This window comes from Pistacia vera, unplaced genomic scaffold, assembly GCF_008641045.1.
Source record: "Pistacia vera cultivar Batoury unplaced genomic scaffold, PisVer_v2 Contig123, whole genome shotgun sequence".
Lineage (NCBI taxonomy): Eukaryota > Viridiplantae > Streptophyta > Magnoliopsida > Sapindales > Anacardiaceae > Pistacia > Pistacia vera.
Window position 1 is genome coordinate 979,531 of NW_022195282.1, and position 23,097 is coordinate 1,002,627.

Genomic DNA, 23,097 nt, shown 5'->3' on the forward strand with positions numbered 1-23,097 from the left:
TGTGGGATGTGACAATTGAGACATTAGGTGTATTTCATCCTAGCACATGGGCAATACTTCCTAAAACTCTTTAAGAGAGAGGTGCTTAGTAAAAGGGAAATGCGGGAGCTAATAGGAGTTCTTCATAATCAATGATAAAGAAGAGATTAGGCCATCCCTACACAATTTGGTCGGGAATTGAAGCCATTCCTGTGATTATTGCATAGAAGGAGAAACCAGTAAACCCCAAGCCGATGAATGGCATACATGTAGGCTTAACCCGCTCAAGTGTGATGTTGAGGTGTCGCACGAGCGTTCAGCTGCATCAAAACTTTGGCCCATGACAAAAGGCATATATTATTTTGCTTTGTTTTTTAATTCAAAAAAATATAAGCTTATTGTCAGAACTTTTTTTTAGATTTAAAGAAATATCTATCGGATTCTATAGATATATAAGAATTAAAAATCAGTCGTTACATTTCCTCATGTTTCATAAAATCATTATTCACCTTCCTTAATTATGTTAATTTTGATAATTAGATTTCATAATCAAAATAAGGTTAGTGATGATTTTTTCAAATCTAAGGGGAGGTTAATGGTTTTTGAGTAAAATCACATAAATTACGTTTGTAGAAAGCATATAATATATTTATAGGTCAATACCCCACTATTAAATTATCATTGATGTAAACCAGTAGAAATAATAAACTACATTTACATATGAATATAGTAAACATCAAATTTAGGTATGTTTATTTACATAATAGGTTTACATGTATTTGCTAATTATCAGTAAAATTGAAGTTTTATTTTCTTTTTTGGTCATTCACATAATTATTATTGGGTAATTGGTATTTTTTTTTTCTTTCTTACCATATTCGGGGGAAAAAAAAAAGGCATTGAGCAAATAAAAATGTTTAATAAAAGGAACGTTTTCAATTCAAACACAAAGTTTTCATGAAATAAAAAAATAAAAATAAATAGACACGAGTTTTAAATCCTTATATTTAGGAACAGTTAACAGAATGCTAGAATACATTTAACATGAATAAACGGTATATTAGTAATTGTAATTGTATAAATTACAAAAGAAGAAAGAAAAACAAGATGATGTTATATGCACCCCATTTATTCTCTAATTAGCCCCAATTTAACATAAATAAATGTTAATTACAAAATTACCCTCAATTATTAATTTATTTATTATTTTCCCATAAAATCACTTTTCATTTTGGATAAAATAGCAAAACCAATTTAAGCTATTGTAAATAACCCTCATTTCATGAACATACAACTCACAACTCATGCTACAATAAGTCACTGTGAATTTTGAGTCATAAACCATACATAATGGGACTAAGTGCTTGTGTGGTGGAAAAAAAAAAAAAGATTTTAATGGATATTACTCTCTCTGTTTTTTTATAAATGTTGTTTTGAGGGTGTAAATTTTTTTCAAATTAAATGATGTTGTCTTATCTTTGACCTACATCTCAATTCTCCACTTTTTTCCATGGCCCATATCTCTTCTCTCTCTCTCTCTCTTTATCTCCTCTCTTCCCCTTATCTCCTCTCTTCCACATTTTCCATAGCCCACATCTTCTTTCTCTACTCTGCCTCCATTTTCTCTCTCCACTTTTTTCTATGGCCCACATCACCTCTCTCTTTTTCTCTATCTCTTCCCTATCTCCTCTCTTCCACATTTTCTATCACCGACGTCCCCTTTCTCTCTTTCTCTATTCTGCCCCTCATCTCCTTTCTCTCCTTATCTACCAAGGTTGTAGAACTTGCAAAAAGGAAGGAAGCACCTTTAAATTAAAAGCATGCATGCTATGATCTCTTGTGTACTCTGTAACCTCTCAATTTTTTTTTTTTTTAAAGATAAAGTTGCATTTTTGTTTAGGTTATTGAGATTCTCAAATGTGAAGTGGCTGCCCTTGCTCAATTTGGTCAGACCTTGATGCTACGACTTCAACATTACTCACTCTAGCAGTCCGGAAGATGATTGAGTGGCAGGTATTTCTTCCTTGCTTTGATAGCATTTAATTACATTGTCGCCACTATTTTGTGCTTTGTTTGTTTATGAAGTAAAATGTGTACGACAAAGAAAAAAATGTTATGGTTGATTATGGTTGATGTTGTTGCATTATTGTGTTCTGCAAATTGAGGTTTTGTAAATATATCTGGCTCTAAACGTAGTGGAGATTATGAGTCGTAAACTTTCGAATGAAGAATTAGAACAAATGAGGATATGGGTGCCTTTATCATGTAAGTGGCTTTTTTGAGTTTTCTTAAGGTTACTTATTCTTAAAAGTGATAATGGTACATTGTTGCATGACTCATTTGACTCTTTAATTTATGAATGATTAGGTTTTTGAAGAGAATCATAGCATCAACAATGAGGCCAAATTAATTGACACTGAAGGTAGTACAAGCATTGCAAATCAATCTGGAATGGTGGATATCAATAGTGGAGGTTTTATTTGATTTTTTCTTTGGTTGATGTCAATACACTTTTTTTTGCTTTCATCAATTCAGTTAGTTAGTTACAATATTTTCTCTTATACAATACATGTTGCAAAAAACGATGTAAAAGGTGCATCAAGACAAATTGTCAAAATTGAAATTTCTGGAGTTTGGGATAACCAAGAAAAATCAGCAGTGGGCATTGTAAGGCATGATACACGCTGTGGAAATTTGACTTTACTGGAACAGTATGTGTCAGCTTCTAACACACTACATGCAGAATATCTTACCTTATATAATGGACTGTGTGTTGCTCGTGAAAATGGTGTTAAAGAAGTCCAATGTTTGTCCTACTCTCAAGAACTAATTGACAACCTTAATAGGAATGATGAACAAAAGTGTGTATTGGGTGATTTGCTTGATTCCTTTACATATGTCGAAGTCTATAAAGTGCTTGTTAGTGTGGATATGTTCACTGATGTTATGCTCGCATGGGCGCCGGGAGATGATTGAGCCTTGTATTCCTTGGTGAGAGTGATTGTTGGGTGTTTCAATTTTTCTCAGTCGGTTGCTAATTTTTATTTGGGTTTTGGCTCAATTTTTGTGACTTTTGCCTATGTTTTGTTTTAGCCTATGCAGCGGGGCCTTTGGTGTTGAGAAGGGCATGTGGGTGACCTAAGTTGCAAGTCATGGATTTGGTTACAAAACCTTCTTTGTTGGAGTTTCCATTCTTGCTAGGAGGTGCTGCTTGTTTTCTCCTATCCTTGGGCGTGTGCTTTGCAGGAGTTTTGATGTGGTGAGTCTTGGTTTTTTGCTAGTTGGGGATTGAAGCTTTTGTTGGATTTCCTTGAGGGTGGCTGGAGTTTTGAGACTTTTTGGCTGCGAACCTTTATGTACAGACTGTGCAGTTTGCTTTGTGCCTAGATGGCTTGCTTTTTTTACTGCTGGCCTTTTTTGTCTAGTATTTCTTAGACTAACTACATGTTTTGTTAGGACTTTAATCCTTTTTTTTTTTTTTTTTGCTGTTGTTCTTGCTTTGGTTTCTTGGGCTTGTCCAAGGACCATGACTTCGTAGGGTCCTTTGGTTGGGACTTATTCTTATATATTATCATAATAAAAGCTTATATTACAAAATAGAACAAGTTCTTTTCTTGTATGTTCGAGTAGAATTTCTTTACAGCAAAGAAATAAAAAAATAAAAAAATAAAAAAATGAAACACAAACTACTCCTAAAAGACGATATCTTATTAGAACCCATATGAACATCATAGGCAAAATAAAAATAGTCTACAATACTAGATAGGTCAATTGTAACACTTATTGACATTGAGCAATTGCTTCTCCAATTAACGCAGGGTCAACATCTTACTGCCTAGGAAGGCAATTTTGTCTCTCCAACCTATGCTTTTTCATGTGCGGAACCTTATATTTGTTCGAACCTCCAGCTTTCAAAATTGAAATCATACATGACTGTAAAGTTAAAAACATATGATTCAATTTTGTTGGCGAGTATTCATCAAATGACTTCTAAACAGCCTCTATGAGCACATCTACAGAGTTGGGCGCCTGTTGGTATTGTAGTCCCTATATCGCTTTAAAAAAACCAAGGTCTAGAACATTCACATCTGGAGAATTCGGAGGTTGACAAATCAAACGTATGTCGAAGCCATCCTTAGTAGCATTACTTTGAAAATACTCACCATCCAGACCAATATGAGGTTTCGCATTGTCTTGTTGGATAGTTATTGGACTTCCTGCATCAATTCTTGGTCACTTATCTCGGATAGCCGGCAAGAGTTTCTCAACTATGTAAGATCGATAAATTTCCTTATTGATAGAATTGATTGTTTTAGTCTCCATGGTTCCGGCAGAACAATTTTTACTACTCCTCATTGCAAGTTCTTTATTTATGAAAGGAAATATCCTGATTTTTCCAGAAAATAATTCATTCCCTGATTCATCAAACCTTGGGCGTGTCACTGTAGCCATAAACATAACTTTAGTAATAAAAGTCTTACTCTTATATGTACGTAAAGGCTCGTCTTCGTCAGGAAGGAGGTAATACTTCTCTGACTGCTTTGTCATGTAGAACCACTTCTCATCAACATGAATAATATTTTCCATGGTCACNTTTATTTATGAAAGGAAATATCCCAATTTTTCCAGAAAATAATTCATTCCCTGATTCATCAAACCTTGGGTGTGTTACTGCAGCCATAAACATGACTTTAGTAATAAAAGTCTTACTCTTACATGTGCGTAAAGGCTTGTCTTTGTCAGGAAGGAGGTAATACTTCTCTGACTGCTTTGTCATGTAGAACCACTTCTCATCAACATGAATAATATTTTCCATGGTTACAAACCTCAAACAACTAGGGTTGTTGCCATGTTCAATCATCGATAAACAAAAGCGTATTCTAGCTTTCATATTTTCCACGTTTAATAAAGGTTTTATAGCATTTGAATGATGATGTATGTAGCCCTCTTTTAACCACCTAAACAATGTTGTCACTGACAAATTTGTGGTAGCAGATAAAGACCTCAGTGTCGTCTTCTTCACAATGGAATATTTCGAAATTGATTGATGTCAATTTGAAGACGCTTGCACCCGCAATTGAGTGCCTTTCTGCTAGACACATTACTGTTAGAATCCAATACTTCGTTTTCTTTTCCTTGTTCCCAAATGCGTTGGACTATACGCATAGTAACTGAAAATAATTGAGCCACCTCAGATGTAGTGTTTTTCTTCAATTGTCCATTAACACTTCGCTTCAATAGAGATTCAAAAATTGCTTACCTTTGTTCATTTGTGAGGTTTTTTCGGCTCACATGTGTATTAACTTTCTCGGTTATGTCATTAACTTCATTCATAGCTTCTAATGTTGGAAGAACATTCAAATCAATTTCCCCAAGCACACCTCTACTATTACATTGTTCGGCCATGGTGAGTGACAAACAGAATCACAGAGATGAAAGTTTGTAAAAAGAGATAGTCATGGTGAGGGACGAACATAATAAAAGAAATGGAAATGAGTGACTAACAGAGTAAAAGAAAAGTAAGTGATGAAGACGAATAGAATAAAAGAAATGGAAGTAAGTCGATAATAGGAGAGAGAAAATGACTATATATATATATATATATATATATATTAAATTATTTAAATAATTCACTTATGTGTGCAACGGGGAAAACAAAGTCTTTCGCACCTACAAAATCAGAGGAAAAAGTCAAATTAGAGAGAGATGAAATTGTTTCATTAAAAGTTGTGTAGAAACTTAAAACGTCATTTATATTGAAACGGAGGGAGTATTTCCTTTTAAAGTGAAAGAAAATATCATAATATTTTATTTATTGAAAGAGTGTTGAAAGAGACATTAAAGTGGGTATCAAAAGGGGTTGACATGACGGTCAAGAATGTTTGCTCATTTCATTGACTTTCTGGATTCAAACCACTTTGGGGCCACCTACTATATTTGTGGCTTATCTTAGAACATTGGACTTGTAGCATGTTCAGTGGACCATAGAGATTAGTTGAGGTATATGTAAACTGACCCGGCTACCCCGGTCATCAAAAAAAAAAAAAAAATTAAGTGGGTGATGGCTACCGTCTAAATACTTTTAAGTGAAAATCGATTGACCCAAAATAGAAGAGAAACATTTGAGAAAATATTAGCATGAAACTTTTTGGGGGAAAATATCTTCCAGTGTAATTTTTTGGAATTTTTAGAATATTATTGTTCTTAAAAAATTAATTAATGGAGTTGAAAAGATATTTGGTGGGAGGCATTTAGCATCAACAAAAAGAAAAACAATTACTTTATGGAATTATTAAATTAATTTTATAATTAGTTAATAAAGAATTATAAATTATAGGTTTATTGTTAGGATATTCTTTTAATTGATCACAAAAAATCTGTCTCTATTTTAAAAGCCACTCTAACTTTTGAAAACCTTTTAAAAAATAATTTTTTTCATAATTAACTTTAACCATAATCACTTTTAAAAGAATTTATCAAACACTCTTTTGATAAGAGAATACAAGACTGAAACAAAAAATAACATTATTAGTAAAAAACTTTAAAGTTTAAATCATTAACACCACAATTTTTATTTTCTTATCTGATTAACTATTAATTAATTATTTATTTTTAATCTTGCTTGTCCATTAACATGGTAATTAAAGGTGGTTAATACATACTTTAATGATATAAATTACAATAATACTAACCAGTAAATTTTATGTATATTAATATTTTTGTTTGACATAATTATAAATAAATTAAAATAAAAATTTTCTCACCCGTGAATGTGATATAACCCAGGTCATTTCCATGGAATCAAACATCTCCTCTCCAATCTACAATTACGTAACCATGCTTCTAACTTCATCAGTCTTTCGGATTCCCTATGATTATTCAAATGTTTAAGGAGTTTTTGGTAATTATTCAAATGTTTAAGATGTTTTTGGCTACTTAAAATCTTTTTAATGAAATAAATCAACTATGTTTAAGGAGTTTTTGGTAATTATTCAAATGTTTAATGAAATAAATCAACTATTCGCTTAAAAAATTAACATTTAAGGCCTAAATCAGTCACCTACATATATATATAAAATAAGTTTATAAATATATTATTTGATCAAATTATTTTCTTATTGTTTATTTTAACATTAAAAACACTTTAAAAAATATTGTTATTTAATGAAACTTCATAAGATTTATTATTATCCTTTTTTATATTTTTAGATTTATTGTCAATATCTATCATTTATTTTCAGTAATTTTGAAACTATATCTGAAAAATATCATATTTTTAAAAATGTTTTTTGCCCTTTTGCTTGGTAAAATGTTTAATTTAAATTAATATTCATATAAATCCACAGCATCCGAAGGTTGGATAATAGTCTCAATTTTAACCGAGTGCAGCGCTGCGTTCTTCTTTTATTAAAAAAAAAAAAAAAAAGGAAAAAGAAAAGAAAAATGGTTAAATCCAATCATTCACCAATGAACGGTCGTGATCGAGTAATCACACCATCATTAGAGTAAAATCAGATCCCAAACGTAGGGCCCATCAATATTCTGCCACATGGCAGATTTTAAAAGCAGGACCACCTAATTTCCTCCTCTACCCTCAACCACTCTTACTATGCTCCTTTTCTCTAAACCCTTCAATATCGCCTCTCTTTTTCTTTCCCCAGGACCAAACTTCCCCCCAGTTAGCTTCGGATCCAAACCTCGTGCTTCGTTCCCATACCTTAGCCTCGGATCCGAACCTCAGTTTTGCTCCTCTGTTCGTTGAAAATTTCGCAGTATTTTGATCACTTTATCTCTCTCTCTCTCTGAGTTCAAAGAGAAGCTAATTTCTCTCTCTTGAATTTTGAAACCCTAAAACTTGATAGATTTACTGTATTGGAGGATCGGTTTCGAGCTTCAGCAAAGGCTTCTCATCATCACTGTGAGTGCCGCGGACTCTTATTCTCTCTGTAGAAACCCTAATTTTCTCTTTGGAGAAGCTAGTTACATTGAGAGACCAAATCTAGGCTAGGGCAGCGGTGGATTGTGTTTTGCTTTGTATTTCGTGCGATATTTAAGCGTGCTTTCTGTTTCTAACTGTGGCGTTCTTGTCGTTTTTCTTTTTCTTCGATCTTGTGAGTTTGTGTTGATTAATGTGAGATTCTGAGAGAATTTAAGACTTAGACTTTGTTTGCCTGCTGAGAAAGTTAGAGGAAAAGAAAGGAAATGAGATTTTGAGTGGTGTTTTATGCAATAGGAATAATTTTGCTTTCTAATTTTGATTTTTCCTCAATTTTTATTTTTTTTATAAATTTTTGCCTGGGTACCAAACACGAACCGCTTGTGAATGTTTTCATTTGTGTAGTTTGTAGAGTTTAATTACCTTGATTTGGCGGCATTGTTGATTTGCTCATAGGTCTTCTTCTGCAAGTAGGGGAGAGAATCTAATTTCCCTTTGTCGATGCTTCCTTAGCTTAGTGATACTAAACTTGGTGTAAATGATTTGTCGTTGTCTTCGTGATTATGTTCAAGCTGAATTTTCTTGATCAATGCTCCTTCTTAATGAATCAAATAATGAACTTAAGTTATTGCTGGGTGAGTTTATGTCTTCTTTGGCAATGGTGCCTGTGCTACTTTTAATTTTAATTTGTGAATATGAGAATCTTACATTAGCGTCACAATGGCCTGTAGAAAACGCATAACTGCAGTATTGTGGAGTAATGAAAATACCTTAAAATGTGATCAGTATCAAGCTTAGCTCTTGGATTGATGAGTGAAGTTGAAATGTGTATTGAAGCAGAAGTTGAAGCCCAAAATCCGCAAGTTTTGATTATATTTACATTCATATCTAGTGAAGCCAATGCACCTAATATAGCAGCTGATTAACTCTTTGTCTCTCTGTCTTCTTTTTTGGTTATTAAGAAACATTACCGTAATTAGAACAGATGAAGGAGATAAAAATAAGAAAAAAAACCAGATTTTGACACCTAAAGTAACTGTTAGTGACAACTTTATAATTAAACTTAGTCATTAGATTCTAGTCATTTATTTTAGGGAGACCCAACACATGATATGTTATTAGACAAAGGCTACTGGAAATTATATAGCAATTAATGTAATTTGTTTTGTTGTTTTGCATCCTTTATTGTGTTAAAGACCGTTAATGGCATTAAGATGGTAAAATATCATTACTCATGACGATATGCTGATCCACTATAGCATGTTGTATGCTGAAATTTGGATGCATTATAAAAGTTTTTGTATATTATTCAGATTAAGGTTTGGGAGTTTATTTGTGATAACCTAAGGGACCTTAATTTCATTTGAGGTTACTGCTGCCTTTTCTGGCTTCCTAGATTTCTTGAGCAACTATTGCTATTTTGTGAAGAGACACATTTTGGATAATTTAATTCTATGAATAGGATGCTGTGCAGGTTTTTATTGATATGTACAAGCATGTGAAGCATTCTTTCTTCCATTGTTTCTGTGTTTTAAGTTCACATTGATCTCTTTACTGGATCGGACTGCACTGTTGGAGGTATTCTCTTTAAGTTTTTTTATATAGGAAGGTATGAATTATAGAGTCAAGCCAGAGAAGAGAATAGAAGAGTATTGTTGGTCTTGAGGTTAAGTTTGTGGAAGGTGCCCCCTCTACTGTAATCCCAACCAACCAGAGATATTCAGAATCAAATCAAAACAACCCAAGGCAAGCCATGTTGCATAATAGAGGCCACAAAGTGGGTAAATAGTGTGTATGGAGTAGAGTGACCTGCAAACTGTACTTTTACAGTATATTTTGGAAATTGAGACTCATTGTCCGTTTCACTTTCCTTATAAGGTCTCTTTGATAAATGATAGTGGAAAAGGTCATTGTAATATGTAGCTCTCATTGCTTGCCTCTCTAATAAGGCATTCCTTGTGTGGTGATGTGAAGATGAGTGAAGTCTTTTGATTGCATATTTTCTATATGGTAAGTATAAGTATGGACCAGGAAGAGTACATCCAAGATGGTTTTTCTGTGTGACATAAATATGATTTGTTGTTGGTTTTGAAAATTGTGTGAGATTTTCCTAATGTGCATTTTGTTGGGGCTACTTCTGCCTAGAATGGGTTTTCTATTTTTTATTTTATGTTGTTTCAACAAAGATTTATGATGGGATCTTGTAGTAGGTTCAGAATTTGTTGTGCAACGGTCTATTCTCATACTGGTTGCAAAACCAGGAATGAAGTATTTTAGATAAATCTTGCCTATGTTTCTTGAAATGAGAATATTTTTCCTTCATGGGTTAAGAGAAAAAATGGGATTTCTCGTTTTGTACCATGATAGTGATAAAATTGATGTAATTTGTTCCAGGGTTATCCAGAATCAGAGAGAAGATGAAAATTTTATGATGAAAACTCTTCAGTTTATCTCAAGCTTGTCAAAGTGGATAAGGAAGAAATAAACTTTAAAATATTGCTATGTGATGAAGCCCTTTCCTTAAACAACCAATGCTGCAATGCTGTAGCTGTGACTTGATGTAACTAATTACACAAGAGTACAACATTTGTCATTCGTACTAAAATGGTCAAAATGTATTTCACAAACCTTTTTCTGTTCTCCTGTACACCTGTTCCTCTACACTCAATCTGGTTTTATTCAATGTTGAAGGTTTGCCCTATATGTGTATGAGAGTATCTTATTCTAATTCTATTAATTTTCATATTTTAAAAAGGTTGAAGTCATTTAAGTGGATTGTATCTGAGAAGTTTCAGTACTTCGTACGTATTCTGATGCTGGATAAGTCATTTCTTTAATTGTGAATGCTACTTAGGATATAACTTTTTGTGCTCAGCTGCATTAGTTTTTCGTGAGTTCACATTTCTTAATGTCTAACAGATATTGAACATTGGGCTAGTTTTGCACAGGATAACTTTTTGAGTGCTAGGAGCTTGGCAGTTAGAGAGAAGATTAAATGTATAAAAAGGGGGTGTGTTTCTGTGCATACTTGGATCTGACTTTCTATGCTGTTTAATGGAATCATGGCATTGTGGAAATTTGATCTTTTCTGAAATCTTTAGGTAGTGTCTTTCTGTCCACACCATTTTTGCTGCTGAATATTTGTGGGGTGGATTATCTATGCCTGGCAACGAAGTAGGAGACAGAATCCACAATTTCTTTGGCCAAGAGAATTTGTCCCAGGGCCAACATCACTCACAGGTCGTTGACGGGACCTGGCCTGGGTTAAATAACAATCTTTGGGTTGGAGGCCAGAGACAAATTGGTGCACCACTTATTTCCAATTTGAAGAATTACAGTGTACAGCAATCAGGTATCAATCATGCCCATCTTTTGGTTTCAAGTAGTTTATGTCATTTCCCAATGGATAGCTTGTTATGGATGGATATTCTTGTACCCTCCCCTCCACCACTTATACTGATCAAATTGATTTGAAAATATATATCTTTACATTATGGTACCAAGTCAGTCTCATTGATATAGTTTATTTTTCCTTCGGCACCAGCTGATTCTGAGAGAGGACATGGTGGTCCGTCTTCAACCCTGCAGCATGGCTTGAACTTTACACAATCACCTTTGAAGCCTGAAGTTGCTAGAAGTCACTCTCAAAACCAACAACCAACTTTGAATGGCTATATGCATGGGCATCAGACATTACAGACGAGGCAGAGTGAATCAAACTTTCTGGGAGTGGATGCAGAATATAATCGGCATAATTTGACATCAAGAGGTTTACCAGTTCTTGATTCACATTTAGGAAATGGTCCTGAACTTAACAAGAAAAATTCAGTAAGGATGGAATCTACAGAATCTCCGGTCAATTATGATTTTTTTGGATCTCAACAGCAAATGAGTAGCCAAAATCCAGGCATGCTGCAATCGTTACCAAGGCAGCAGCCGGGAATCAGTGAAATGCAGCTATTACATCAACAAGCTGTTTTCAAGAAAATGCAAGAATTTCAGAGGCAGCAACAATTGCACAATCCCCAATTTCAGCAACAAGAAGCAAGGCAACCGAGTTCCATAGATCAGATTTCTTCTGTTGTAAAACAGGGAGCTGCTAGTCACACATCAGCTCTTATCAATGGCATTCCCATTCAGGATGCATCTAATTATTCATGGCAGCCTGAACATGTGGCAGCCAATACAAACTGGTTGCAGCGCAGTGCCTCTCCAGTGATGCAAGGATCCTCTAGTGGACTTATGTTTTCGCCTGATCAAGGCCAGGCCCGTGTTATGGGTTTGGTTCCTCAACAAACTGACCAATCTTTGTATGGTGTCCCTATCACTAGCTCGAGATCTAATCCAAATCATTATATCCAAATGGAGAAGCCCACAGCACAGCATACTTCTGCTAACAGTAATTCCTTTCCAGGTAATCAATATGCAACTTTTCTGGATCAGGGTAGCATTCAAGATGGAACTATGGTTTCTAGGCAGGGCTATCAAGGAAAAAACACATATGGGCCTGAAGCTGGACAGGGTTTTCACGGTGGACTTAATCTTGAGAGCATGCAGCAATTGAATACCCCGCAAAGAAGTGCACCCATGCAGGAATTTCATGGGAGGCAAGAGTTTGTTGGTCCGTCAGAAACATCACAGGAGAAAACTGTGATGGAATCTGCTGCTTCACAGAGTGCAGCTACCCTAGATCCAGAGGAAGAGAAGATTTTGTTTGGCTCGGATGAAAATTTGTGGGATGCCTTCGGCAGGGGCACCAACTTGGGTTCAGGATGCTCTAATATGTTGGATAGTACTGATTTCCATGGTGCATTTCCTTCTTTGCAAAGTGGGAGTTGGAGTGCTCTAATGCAGTCTGCTGTTGCAGAAACTTCTACTGATGATGTAGGGCTGCAGGAAGGATGGAGTGGTTTGGGTGTCCGCAATAGCGAGCCTGCGGCTCATCAAGCCTCATTTGTTAATGATGGCAGCAAACAGCCATCAGCTTGGGCTGATAACAACTCACACACTGTCTCTACACCAAACCCTAGACCTTTTCCCATGTCTGTTGATGCTAATACGAGTGCTAATTATTCTAGTCATTCCGGTGTTCAGCAATCCGGATTGAAGACTTCACACGAACGACGTGAGAAGTTGCCTAATGATTCTTCTCAGAGATTCATTCAGCAGTTTTCAGGGGAAGGAAACAAATGGTTGGATCGCGGCCCTCTACCAAAACCAGTTGCTGAAGGTGGTCAATTTTTTGGAAGTGCTGCTCATTCTTCAGATGCAGAATTAAATGTGAAGGGCATTTCACCTTCTTGGACTCATCAAGAGAGCATGTCCTCATATAGTACCAGTGGCCAAGTGTGCAATAGACCTAATGGTTGGAACTTCATTGAGTCTGTTTCTCCTGGTGGGGGCGCCACTTCAAAAACTCAGGGTAATGAAAGCTCATTGCAGCTTAGTCAGAGTAGTGATCATACAAGTACCATGCATGAGAAAATGGGCCATGGTTCTGGTCTAAGGAAGACTAATTCTGGTTCCAATGTAACAGAGAATGCTATATTTGCCTCAGGACGTCCACAGGTCAACAGGGAAGATTCTAATATGAATAATGCTGCTACAATATCAGATTCAAATACTGTAAGGGCCAATCAGAAAAGCGGCCAACAGATTTCAAATTCCCATAATATAAATTTCTGGAAAAATGTTGGTTCTTCTGTGAATATTAGAGGAAGTGAGGTTCCTGGAAAAAGTCAGCATCATGATAAGAGCCCACAAAATATTGAATCATCAGGAAATAAGGGCTCAGATAATGGGGGAATGGAACACGAGGAGGAGAATCCTACTGTAAAAGAAAAGTCAAGTGACAGTTTTCGTTCTAACATGTCCCAACATACATCCACTGCTGGTTTGAGAGAAAATGTTTGGTTGGATGCAAGTGATACACGTAATTTGCCAGGAGGAAACCAAAAGTCATCTGGTCATGTCAGTCGAAAACCTTCTGCAACTCGCAAATTTCAGTATCATCCTATGGGGGATGTGGATATAGATTCAGAATCTTCTTATGGAATAAAAAATGTTGCACATTTACATTCCACGCCCCAGCAGGTTTCTCGAGGATTAATAGAGCAACCGCATTTCGGGCAGTCAAAATATATTAATCAAATTGCCAAAAATTCTATGGAAAGTGAGAAGGTGATTTAGTAGCATTATCACATAATAACTGAGAATGATAGTAATACTTTACGTTCCCTTTTTCTGAAGTTCAACTATAAAACATTTCCTTTTCTTTTAAATTCTTATGAAACCCAGAAGATACTATTTGACTTTAATGTTTATTTGTAGGGTCACCTGCCTGGTTTTCAAGGCGATGCAAAATACTTAGATGAGGTGCCTTCAAAAAGCATGCATCCAGGTTATGTACCTGTTACATCTTCTCCGTTTGACAAATCCGTTGGTAATTATGCCCCAAACAAGAATGCTTCGTCGAGGTAATTGAATATTAAAGTTTCTCTGTATATTCAGTTTTAGCTTGATGTCATGCAAATTTATTGCTTTAATTGCTGTTTTAATTTTGTTCATGGAAACATTGCTTACTACTAAAAATTAGTATCCATGATTATAATAAATTCATCCCACATTGTTTTAGTTTCCAGTAACTGACAGTTAACTTGTGTAGTGCCTTCACATGGCTCTTTAGATTTTCCATTCAGTATTTATTTAACTTTCATCCTTTGTGGTGGTATAAATTTTATGATTTATTGCAGTCAAAATATGCTTGAGCTTCTTCATAAGGTGGATCAACCAAAGGAACACTGCCCTGCAATGCATTTCAGCTCTTCTGATCGCAATCAATCTGAGATGCCTGAAGCAGAAACCTCTGATGGTTCTGTTGGTCATCTTCAGCAAAATCAGACTTCCTCTTCGCAGGGCTTTGGTTTACAGCTGGCCCCACCATCTCAACCGTTGTCCATTCCAGACCATGCCTTATCTTCTCAGATCTCTGCTCATGCAGTTAGTTCTGGTAGTACAACTTGTGTTGCTTCTGAGATGGGAAGAAAAGGTCATACATGGTTGTCTTCCTCTACCTCCGTCGAATCGCGACATCCTTCCTATTCAACATCTCAAGGTGATACTAGGAGTAATATTTCTAGTGGATCAGGACAAATTGGCAATAAAGCCTCACAGTATAATATCCAGGGGAATTATTCTGCTGGTTTTCCTCATGTCAGAAGTCATCTTCAGAACCAGCAAATGAGTGGTGTTGGTGGACAAGCAACACCAACCCAATCTGTCAAACTATCTTTTGATAGGTTTGTTTCCCAATCAAAACAGATAGATGATTCGTGTGACAGAACTCAAACTAGTCAATTGGCGATGGCATCAGTGCCGGACATGTCTAAAGGTGCTGCACACAATGAACTTACTTCCTCTGCAGAAACATCTCAGTTGAGTAGTAACAACCAAAACAGTGCAAGAGGTTCAGCCCAACAGTTCCCTGTTCTGGAGGCTATGCCAGTTTCACAACCTTCTGTTACACCTGGCATGTCGCAGCATGGTGCTTTCTCAAAAATGTTACCAAATATGTGGCCCAATTTTCCAAACCAACAACATTCATCAGTTGCCCAGACTCCTCCCAATTTGTTTAAGCCCCAGCCTCAATCTACTAATAATGTAGAAAAATCTTCCTCCGGAAAGCTGAAGCGAGATGATCAAGTTGCCCAGAGAGTGGATAGTGGTTCGCCTGGGTTTGCAGGATATTCTGTGCAGCCACAAGGTTTTTCTGGGGATGAGCAGTCAGCCAAAGAGCAGCACATATCACCTGAGAACGATGCAGGCCTAAAGACAGTTGGTGCTTCACATTTGCAAGGGAAAGAATCTGTTGTAGACCATCTTTCTGACACATCTATTTCAAATTCTACAACTAAACAGAGAGATATTGAAGCTTTTGGTCGTTCTTTGAAACCAAATAACCTGTTGCACCAAAAATACTCATTGCTGCATCAAATGCAGGCCATGAAAGGTACAGATGTTGATCCAGAGAATAGAAGTGTGAAGAGATTTAAGGGTTCAGACTGTTCTATGGATGCTCAGCAGGAAGCTCATGTGGGAGGACAGCAGTTACCATATGGATCTAATAACATGATTAGAGATGCATCAATAAATCATGGCTCACTTCCACCTGGAGATTCTAAGGTTCTAAACTTTTCACCACAGATGGGCAATAGTCATCATGGAGCACACACACCTCCTAATGATATGGTTGCAATTGATCGTAATGATTCCCAAAGAGTTGCAAACATTAATAATGCTGTTACTGTTAGGGGTGAGCAATCTCAGATCAGTCTGCAGATGGCTCCATCCTGGTTTGATCAGTATGGGGCCTTTAAAAATGGGCAGATGTTACAAATGTATGATGCACGGAAAAACGCTACTTTGAAGACTATGGAACAATCTATCATTGTTGGAAAGCCTTCTGATAGTTTTCATGTTGGCCATTCAATGCCAGTAAATACTGTTGCTGATGCTAGTCACCTTAGTAAAGTCCAGCAAAGTTCTAGCCTCATGTCACAACCAAGTGACCATCTTTCTTCCCCTCAGTCATTACCTCCTGTTATCGCTGATCAAAGTTTGGTGCTTGTGAGACCTCAGAAGCGTAAAACTGCCACATTTGAACTTCTACCTTGGCATAGAGAAGTGTTGCTGGGTTCTCAAAGGCTTCGAAATATCAGGTGATTAGAATAAATAGCACATATATTAAGTGCATTCAATATTTTTTGCCATTTCTTTTGACAATGCATCATTTTGTGTAAGTTTTTTTCTTTCGTGGTGAATAAAAATAATATTATGCAATGTGATTAAATGGGACAACTATTTATCATCTCTTTATAATCTTTCTTCTGTGAAGCTCTTTGCTTGATCAGTGTTATGCCTTTTTCTATATACAAACAAAAGGTTAAAGGTTTGAAATAATGTTATTTGCAGCATGGCAGAAATGGAATGGGCCCAAGCAGCAAATCGGTTGATGGAGAAGGTCTGCTCATAGCTTTCCTGTGAATCTATAGACAAACAATTATTTTCCTGTAGAATCTATAGTAGTTCTTGAAGTGTTCTAATGGTTTCATTGTTGATGATAGGTTGAAGATGAAACTGAATTGACTGAAGATGGGCCGCCTAGATCAAAAAGAAGGCTTATTTTAACCACGCAGCTTATGCAGCAAGTTTTTCACCCTCCTCCTGGAAAGCTTCTCTCTTCAGATGCTAGTTCACACTATGAGAGTGTGACCTACTTTGTTGCCAGATCAGCATTGGGAGATGCATGCAGTACAATATCTTCATCCAGAACTGATACTTCTGCGCATCCTGATAGTGGGAACCTGTAAGGATTCCAGTCTGAAATTGTTCAAGAATGCTTTTGCTATATCTCTCAACAGTTTGTAGTTAGTAGGGGATGCTATTCTTTTACATATAAATAACATCATTTTCAAACTATACTTTTAGCCTTTCTGAGAAGCCCAAAACATCTGAGAGAATTGGTGATCAGTACATCACAAAGGCGATGGAAGACTTCATTGATAGAGCAAAGAAGCTGGAAGAAGATTTGTCAAGGTAATCCTTTTTCTTTTTCCTTTTAATAATATATATGTTTCTTTCTTACTTGATGCCTCCTTTTCAATTTTTGCCTGTATTTTCTGAGTCTCTTGACCATATTTCAAGTTCTCAGTGTCGCATTTCTGACCTCCTTTGACTTGTCTGTCAGTCTTAAAGAGTCTTTCCTTCCACTCACTAACACACGTTGAATCTAGAAACACTGTGTTGCTGGGGATGTCTCTGTTAAAAATTGTCTTTTTTCTTTTAGGAGGGATACTATAGTTCTTAACTTAGCCAAAAACCGTAAAAGGTTTGACTTGGCAGATCCTGGTTATTTGGACAACCTTTGGTTGGATTTTTCTGTATTAAATTTCTTCTGTCTGTATTATGTATTGGCTCAATCCATTGTGTGGAATGAGACTGGAGCAATTTGCCTGCTACAGTAATGTCTTGGCTGATTAGGTCCAACATGTGCTCTTGTTGTGGTATATGGATTTAAAATTGAAATCCAATTTAAGTAAATGAAAAGTGTATAGCTTTGGGATGATGCCTATTGCTTGATCTATTTATATTCTTAACTTATACAACTGCTTTTGGGATTGGTGTTACTGGGGTGATGGTGGTGAGATTGACAATTAGGAAGACTAGTAAAATTATGCAGGAACAAGAGTGCCTGTGAGTAACTTTTTTTTTTTTAAATTTTTTTATTGCTCTATTAATCTACTGTTTAGAGAATGACTGGAATTGCTTGGCAATGCTCAGAAGTTGCGTGGTTGATTTATGTCATTTAGGAGATATCGATCTACTTCCTGTTTGCAGTTTCTGGGCTAGTTTCAGAAGTTGGAAGGGGGTGATGGATGTTTGAACCAATTCGTTATTAATTATTTGGACTCATGGAGATAAACATTTTTTTCCCTTTTCTTCTCGCTTTTTTCTAGTTTTATTCTGTTGGTACTTTTATTACACAATTAGCAGTGGCTTAGCTTCATATTGTGGTATAAATTGTGTATCTTTCTCATGTTTGGTGCTGCTGATTCATACAGACTGGACAAGGGAGCCTCGATCTTAGACTTGAGAGTGGAATGCCAGGATCTAGAGAAGTTCTCTGTAATCAATCGCTTTGCAAAGTTCCATGGCCGGGGGCAAGCTGACGGGGCTGAGACCTCGTCATCCTCCGATACAAATACTCAGAAATTCTTCCCCCAGAGATATGTTACTGCACTTCCAGTGCCTAGGAATCTCCCTGACAGGGTACAATGTCTTTCACTTTGATCATTAATTAATTGATTTTTCCCTCTTTCTTGGCCAATTCTCTCCGCATCCCTCATGCTTCTTTTGTCTATCTTCTTCCAAATTATATACTTGGCACTTGCTCATAATTGAACCACACAAATGGGAATGTAGGAGAAGAAAGTCTCCTTAAATGCAGTGGAGACTGTTAGATTTTCATCTAGGCCACTGATGTCATTCTTCAGAATTATAAATTGGTCTTTGTATACTTCCTTGGAAGTCTAGAGAGAAACTAGGTGCCCCTGTGATTTTTTTTTTTTTTCAGTAAATGGGGAGAACAGGAGCTCTTTCTGTTTTTTCAAAGGTGCTCATACATAGCTAAAGTTCCAGGTAAATTATGTGTATTCTCATCATTGATGCCTTGAATCATGGGGTTCAATTTATGGATTAAGGGATTTACGTTTCTTCCTTTTCATTGATTTCTCCTTTTGGGGTGGGGGTGGAGAGGGGAGGTGAATTGATGGAACGGAATCTTGAATTGCAATTTTACCGCAAGAATTAGGCTATTCTTTTCATGTTATTATTTGGCATTGTTTGTTTGAACTCTTACAAAAGCTTGTAACCTTTTTGGTCGGAATTTTAGCCTAAATAGACAAACATCAAGTAACGAAATTCAATTAATAGTTGGCAAACTTGTTTCTAATTATGTAACTTTATCTTGACCTGCTTTGGATTTTGTTAAGAACCTGCCTGCAAAATGATTATCATTGTCTTCATAGTGTTTGTAATATGGGTGGCCTCTGGACAATGCATTGTTTGCCTTCATTTTTTATCCATCAATATTTCTTAAGGTGTAGATAAATGGTTTCTAAAACCCAATCACCTGTAGCCTTCACGAGAAATTGAGGTGTATCAAGTCAACCGTAGGCATGGACTCTTGAGGGGTTTAAGCAGGGGGGACTCTGTGGCCTAGCCATCAGAGAAAAAAAAGTGTGGGTTAGCTTAGGCTGGACTCTCTGATATCTTGAACAATTTTTTTTGGAGATACTGAAATTTGCCTAATTTTGATCACAATGCACTTGGGATATGAATTGCCTGGAAAACTTTATGTAAACCCCTAGAAAACACCTAGGGTGTTTGACAACTGTATTCTTCATGATTATTGGCTTATTTGATAATTATCTCCATTAAATGTGCAGAGTGAATCTAGCTGGGCAATTCTTTATTTTTCTCTTTTTCCTTTTAAAATCTTAAATTCAGGTTTCAGTAACCCCTGATATTTTATATTGATCCAGAATTTTGTTATTCTTTGCCTCCCCTCTTTTTAATTGAAAAACAGAATATCTTCTTCTGGGTTGGCATAAATCTTACCATGTGTAGAGCAAATTGTTATTATTTATACTAGTTCTATTTTTGGTTTTTCATTTTATGCCTGGCCCTTTGTTCCCTTTCTGGGTTTTCCTTGTGAATGAGAAATGTGAGTATGCCAAGTACCGTTGGGGATTGGCATGGTCTTGATTTCATTATATGTACTATAATATATATGGTCTCGATTTCATTATATATACTATAATATATACGTACTATTATAGCTTCTGTTGCCAGTTTCATTCCATTTTCATCCATTCATTCATCTTAATCCAATGGTTGAAGTCAGTTGTCAAAAATTCACATTTATTGTTGACTACTGTCCCTTTGGATTAAGATAATGAATAGGTGAAATTATAACCTATGGATTAAAGTAAAAAATTAAAGTTAAAAGGTCCCAATACATTTATATTTGCTATAATTATGACATGCAAAATTTGAACTTATAAATTGGATAGCTTTCTGATGATAAATTCTGCATGTGTATGCTTGAGTCTTATGGCAACCCTTCTTATAATAGACTGGAATTAAGCTGGAACTGGTACGGCCCTTATAATACAGCTTTTCATAGTATTACAGGAGTTCATATGAGCCAAGTTGTTTTTAGTGCTCTTATTTCCCTGCACCATTCATTTTTGTTACCCCTATGTTGGACGCTTAACGAGTTTTATTTTTCTTAGTAATGTTGGCCTAGTATACTTTGTTCTTCGCTTTCCCAAATCTCTATTAATTAGAAGTTGAATTAGACTTAACTGTGAGCTGAATTTTAAAACAGCCATTTATACAAATTGCATGGGTGGTGCAGCTTTTCTGATTGTGTATTAAATTTGCATGCTACCAGCCTTTGATCTCAAATTTAATAAGGTGGCGGTTTAACTTCATCCATTATAAACATTCTTGCATGAAATTGAACTCAGCAAATTGTAAGGCAAGGCTTTACCAACTCTTATCGGTTTCCTGCTTTTTATATAAGGCAGCCAGCATTTAGTATTTGTGTAAATGAAAAATCTTTATGAAGTTATGTGGCATGAAATGTGTTGATGAGATTTTGTCTGGTTTAGTTGTTTGTTACACTCACAAAGTTGCGGTGACTTTGTGCCTGATTCACCCTTTTTCGGGTATACTTTATGAAGACGTACATTATTGTTGTACTTACAGATTTTTGTTTTAGTTGTTGATGTTCAGTTTTCTTTCGCTTAAGTATTGGGTCAGTGACACAACTGATGATGTTGAATTGAATCTGTGCTATTTATTTTTAGAGTAAATTCAATGGTTTTTGATTCAGAGCCAATAAATATCAGTGGTGTAATGTTCAGTTATGCCGTGTCATTTACTTTGCCTTTTTTTATATTTTGGTTGCCCCACTTTGTCGATTTGAGTAATCTTGCAAAACTCTCTTTTTCCAAGTAGGCGATTGGAATTTTGTGGACATTTAAAAGGAGATAAAGTCTGCATATCCACTTAACGTTTAAATTTTACTTTATTAATTACTTTTGAGTGAATATGAAATCTAACAGGATGGCTGCCTGTACAATTTAATTTTTCTATCTGTAATTCTGCTTATGTATGTCCATTCGGTTTTCCTGTTATATTTGAGACCATTATTAACAACTAAAAGTGGGAAAATGAGTTGAACGGGAAAGGAGGTATCAAATCAGAAAGCAACTACATGATTAATATATGTTTGTTTTCTACTTGGTAATCTGCGATCACGCCTATGTAAAATGGAAGTTTTATCATTTATGTTCCACGAATCAAATTTCATATGCTTAAAAAGGCTGGGTTAACGAGATATATATTGCCTTGTGACACGATTGTGATAATCATTCCCATTTCTACTAGAACAAATCGATGTTGTATTAATTTCGATTTACTATATGAATGAATCAATAACATGGGCTGTCTTATATTAAATAAATGCCACATAAAAGAATACAAAACTTGAAATTTAAAATTTATAAATAATTATAGCCCTCAATATTATGCACTGCCAAACTCCAAAAGTTATGATTAGCCGCATGTAATTCTTGAGAAGAGCCTACAAATTCAAACAGAAGTAAGAATTATAAAGCTGCCCCTTCATCATTAGATATACATAAAGGTGATTTAGCTGGGTTTGTCTAAATTTATAAGCCGCTAAATCTAATTTATAAACTTTAAAATAAAACTAAGTTGTTTGTTTATATTTTTTTTTTGTAAACTATTTGGACTTAATATATTATTATGAGGGTGTTTATCCGAGCTTATAAAAATTAGCTTATAAGCATTTGAAATTTTAAGCTCAAACGTGTTTGGTTAAAGTATTTATAAGTGACTGATAAGTAATTGACGTGTTTGGTAAAATATAGCTTATAAGTACATTTTATTATAAAATGACTAAAAAAGGTACTACATTAAATAAGGGTATACTATAGAATTTTAAAATTAAACAAGAATAATGTGATAATATACTTGATCAAACTAGCTTACAAGCAGAGTGCTTATAAGCCAAAAAAAAAAAAAGTACATAAAAAAGTACCTCCCCCCAACTTATTTTTTTTAGCTTATAAGCTCAACTTATAAGCTCAAAAAAATTATAAACAAACAGGTCAGCTTAATTTTAAAGCTTATAAGCTAATTTGACCAGTTTATAAGCTTAGACAAACACCCTTTATATTATCCATTTTTAATTTTAAAATTCTATCCTATACCCTTATTTTTAATAATGTAGTATATTTTTTACTCATTTTAATCATAAAATATATTTATAAACCACATTTTACTGAACGCGTTAACTATTTATCAGTAATTTATAAGCATTGTTTTAAAACCCAGACCAAAGGGCAACCCGTTTCGCTGCACAGCGACAATTTTATTTTTAAAAAATTACATATTAATCCCTTAAATTTTAATATATTACAAAAATTTCCCTAAAAAGTTCAAATTAGTCCCTAAAATTTTTATTTATTTCAAAAATGCCCCAAAATAAGTACTAATTAATCCATAAACTTTTAACATCTCTCCAAAAC

General features: G+C 35.3%; 1 protein-coding gene across 2 annotated transcripts; it reads left to right on the forward strand.

Annotated features, from left to right (window-relative positions):
* The first annotated feature begins 7,659 nt into the window (after nt 1-7,659).
* On the forward strand, nt 7,660-19,402 carry LOC116116103. Of its 2 annotated transcripts, XM_031402216.1 has the most exons (10): nt 7,660-7,897; nt 10,854-10,925; nt 11,017-11,267; nt 11,460-14,095; nt 14,246-14,391; nt 14,668-16,632; nt 16,886-16,934; nt 17,038-17,279; nt 17,402-17,509; nt 18,535-19,402. In XM_031402216.1, the coding sequence occupies exons 3-10, from the start codon at nt 11,075-11,077 to the stop codon at nt 18,761-18,763; spliced, it is 5,568 nt and encodes a 1,855-aa protein (XP_031258076.1). In that variant the 5' UTR covers nt 7,660-7,897; nt 10,854-10,925; nt 11,017-11,074; the 3' UTR covers nt 18,764-19,402. The 2 variants fall into 2 exon arrangements, with proteins under 2 accessions (XP_031258076.1, XP_031258074.1); XM_031402214.1 differs by lacking the exon at nt 10,854-10,925.
* The last annotated feature ends 3,695 nt before the right edge of the window (nt 19,403-23,097 follow it).

Bases quoted from the DNA above. Each gene is read 5' to 3' on its own strand.
- LOC116116103 (XM_031402216.1), top strand. From the start codon at position 11,075: ATGCCTGGCAACGAAGTAGGAGACAGAATCCACAATTTCTTTGGCCAA. The intron at 14,392-14,667 runs GTAATTGAATAT...GATTTATTGCAG, and splicing joins AACAAGAATGCTTCGTCGAG to TCAAAATATGCTTGAGCTTC. The intron at 17,280-17,401 runs GTAAGGATTCCA...CTATACTTTTAG, and splicing joins CATCCTGATAGTGGGAACCT to CCTTTCTGAGAAGCCCAAAA.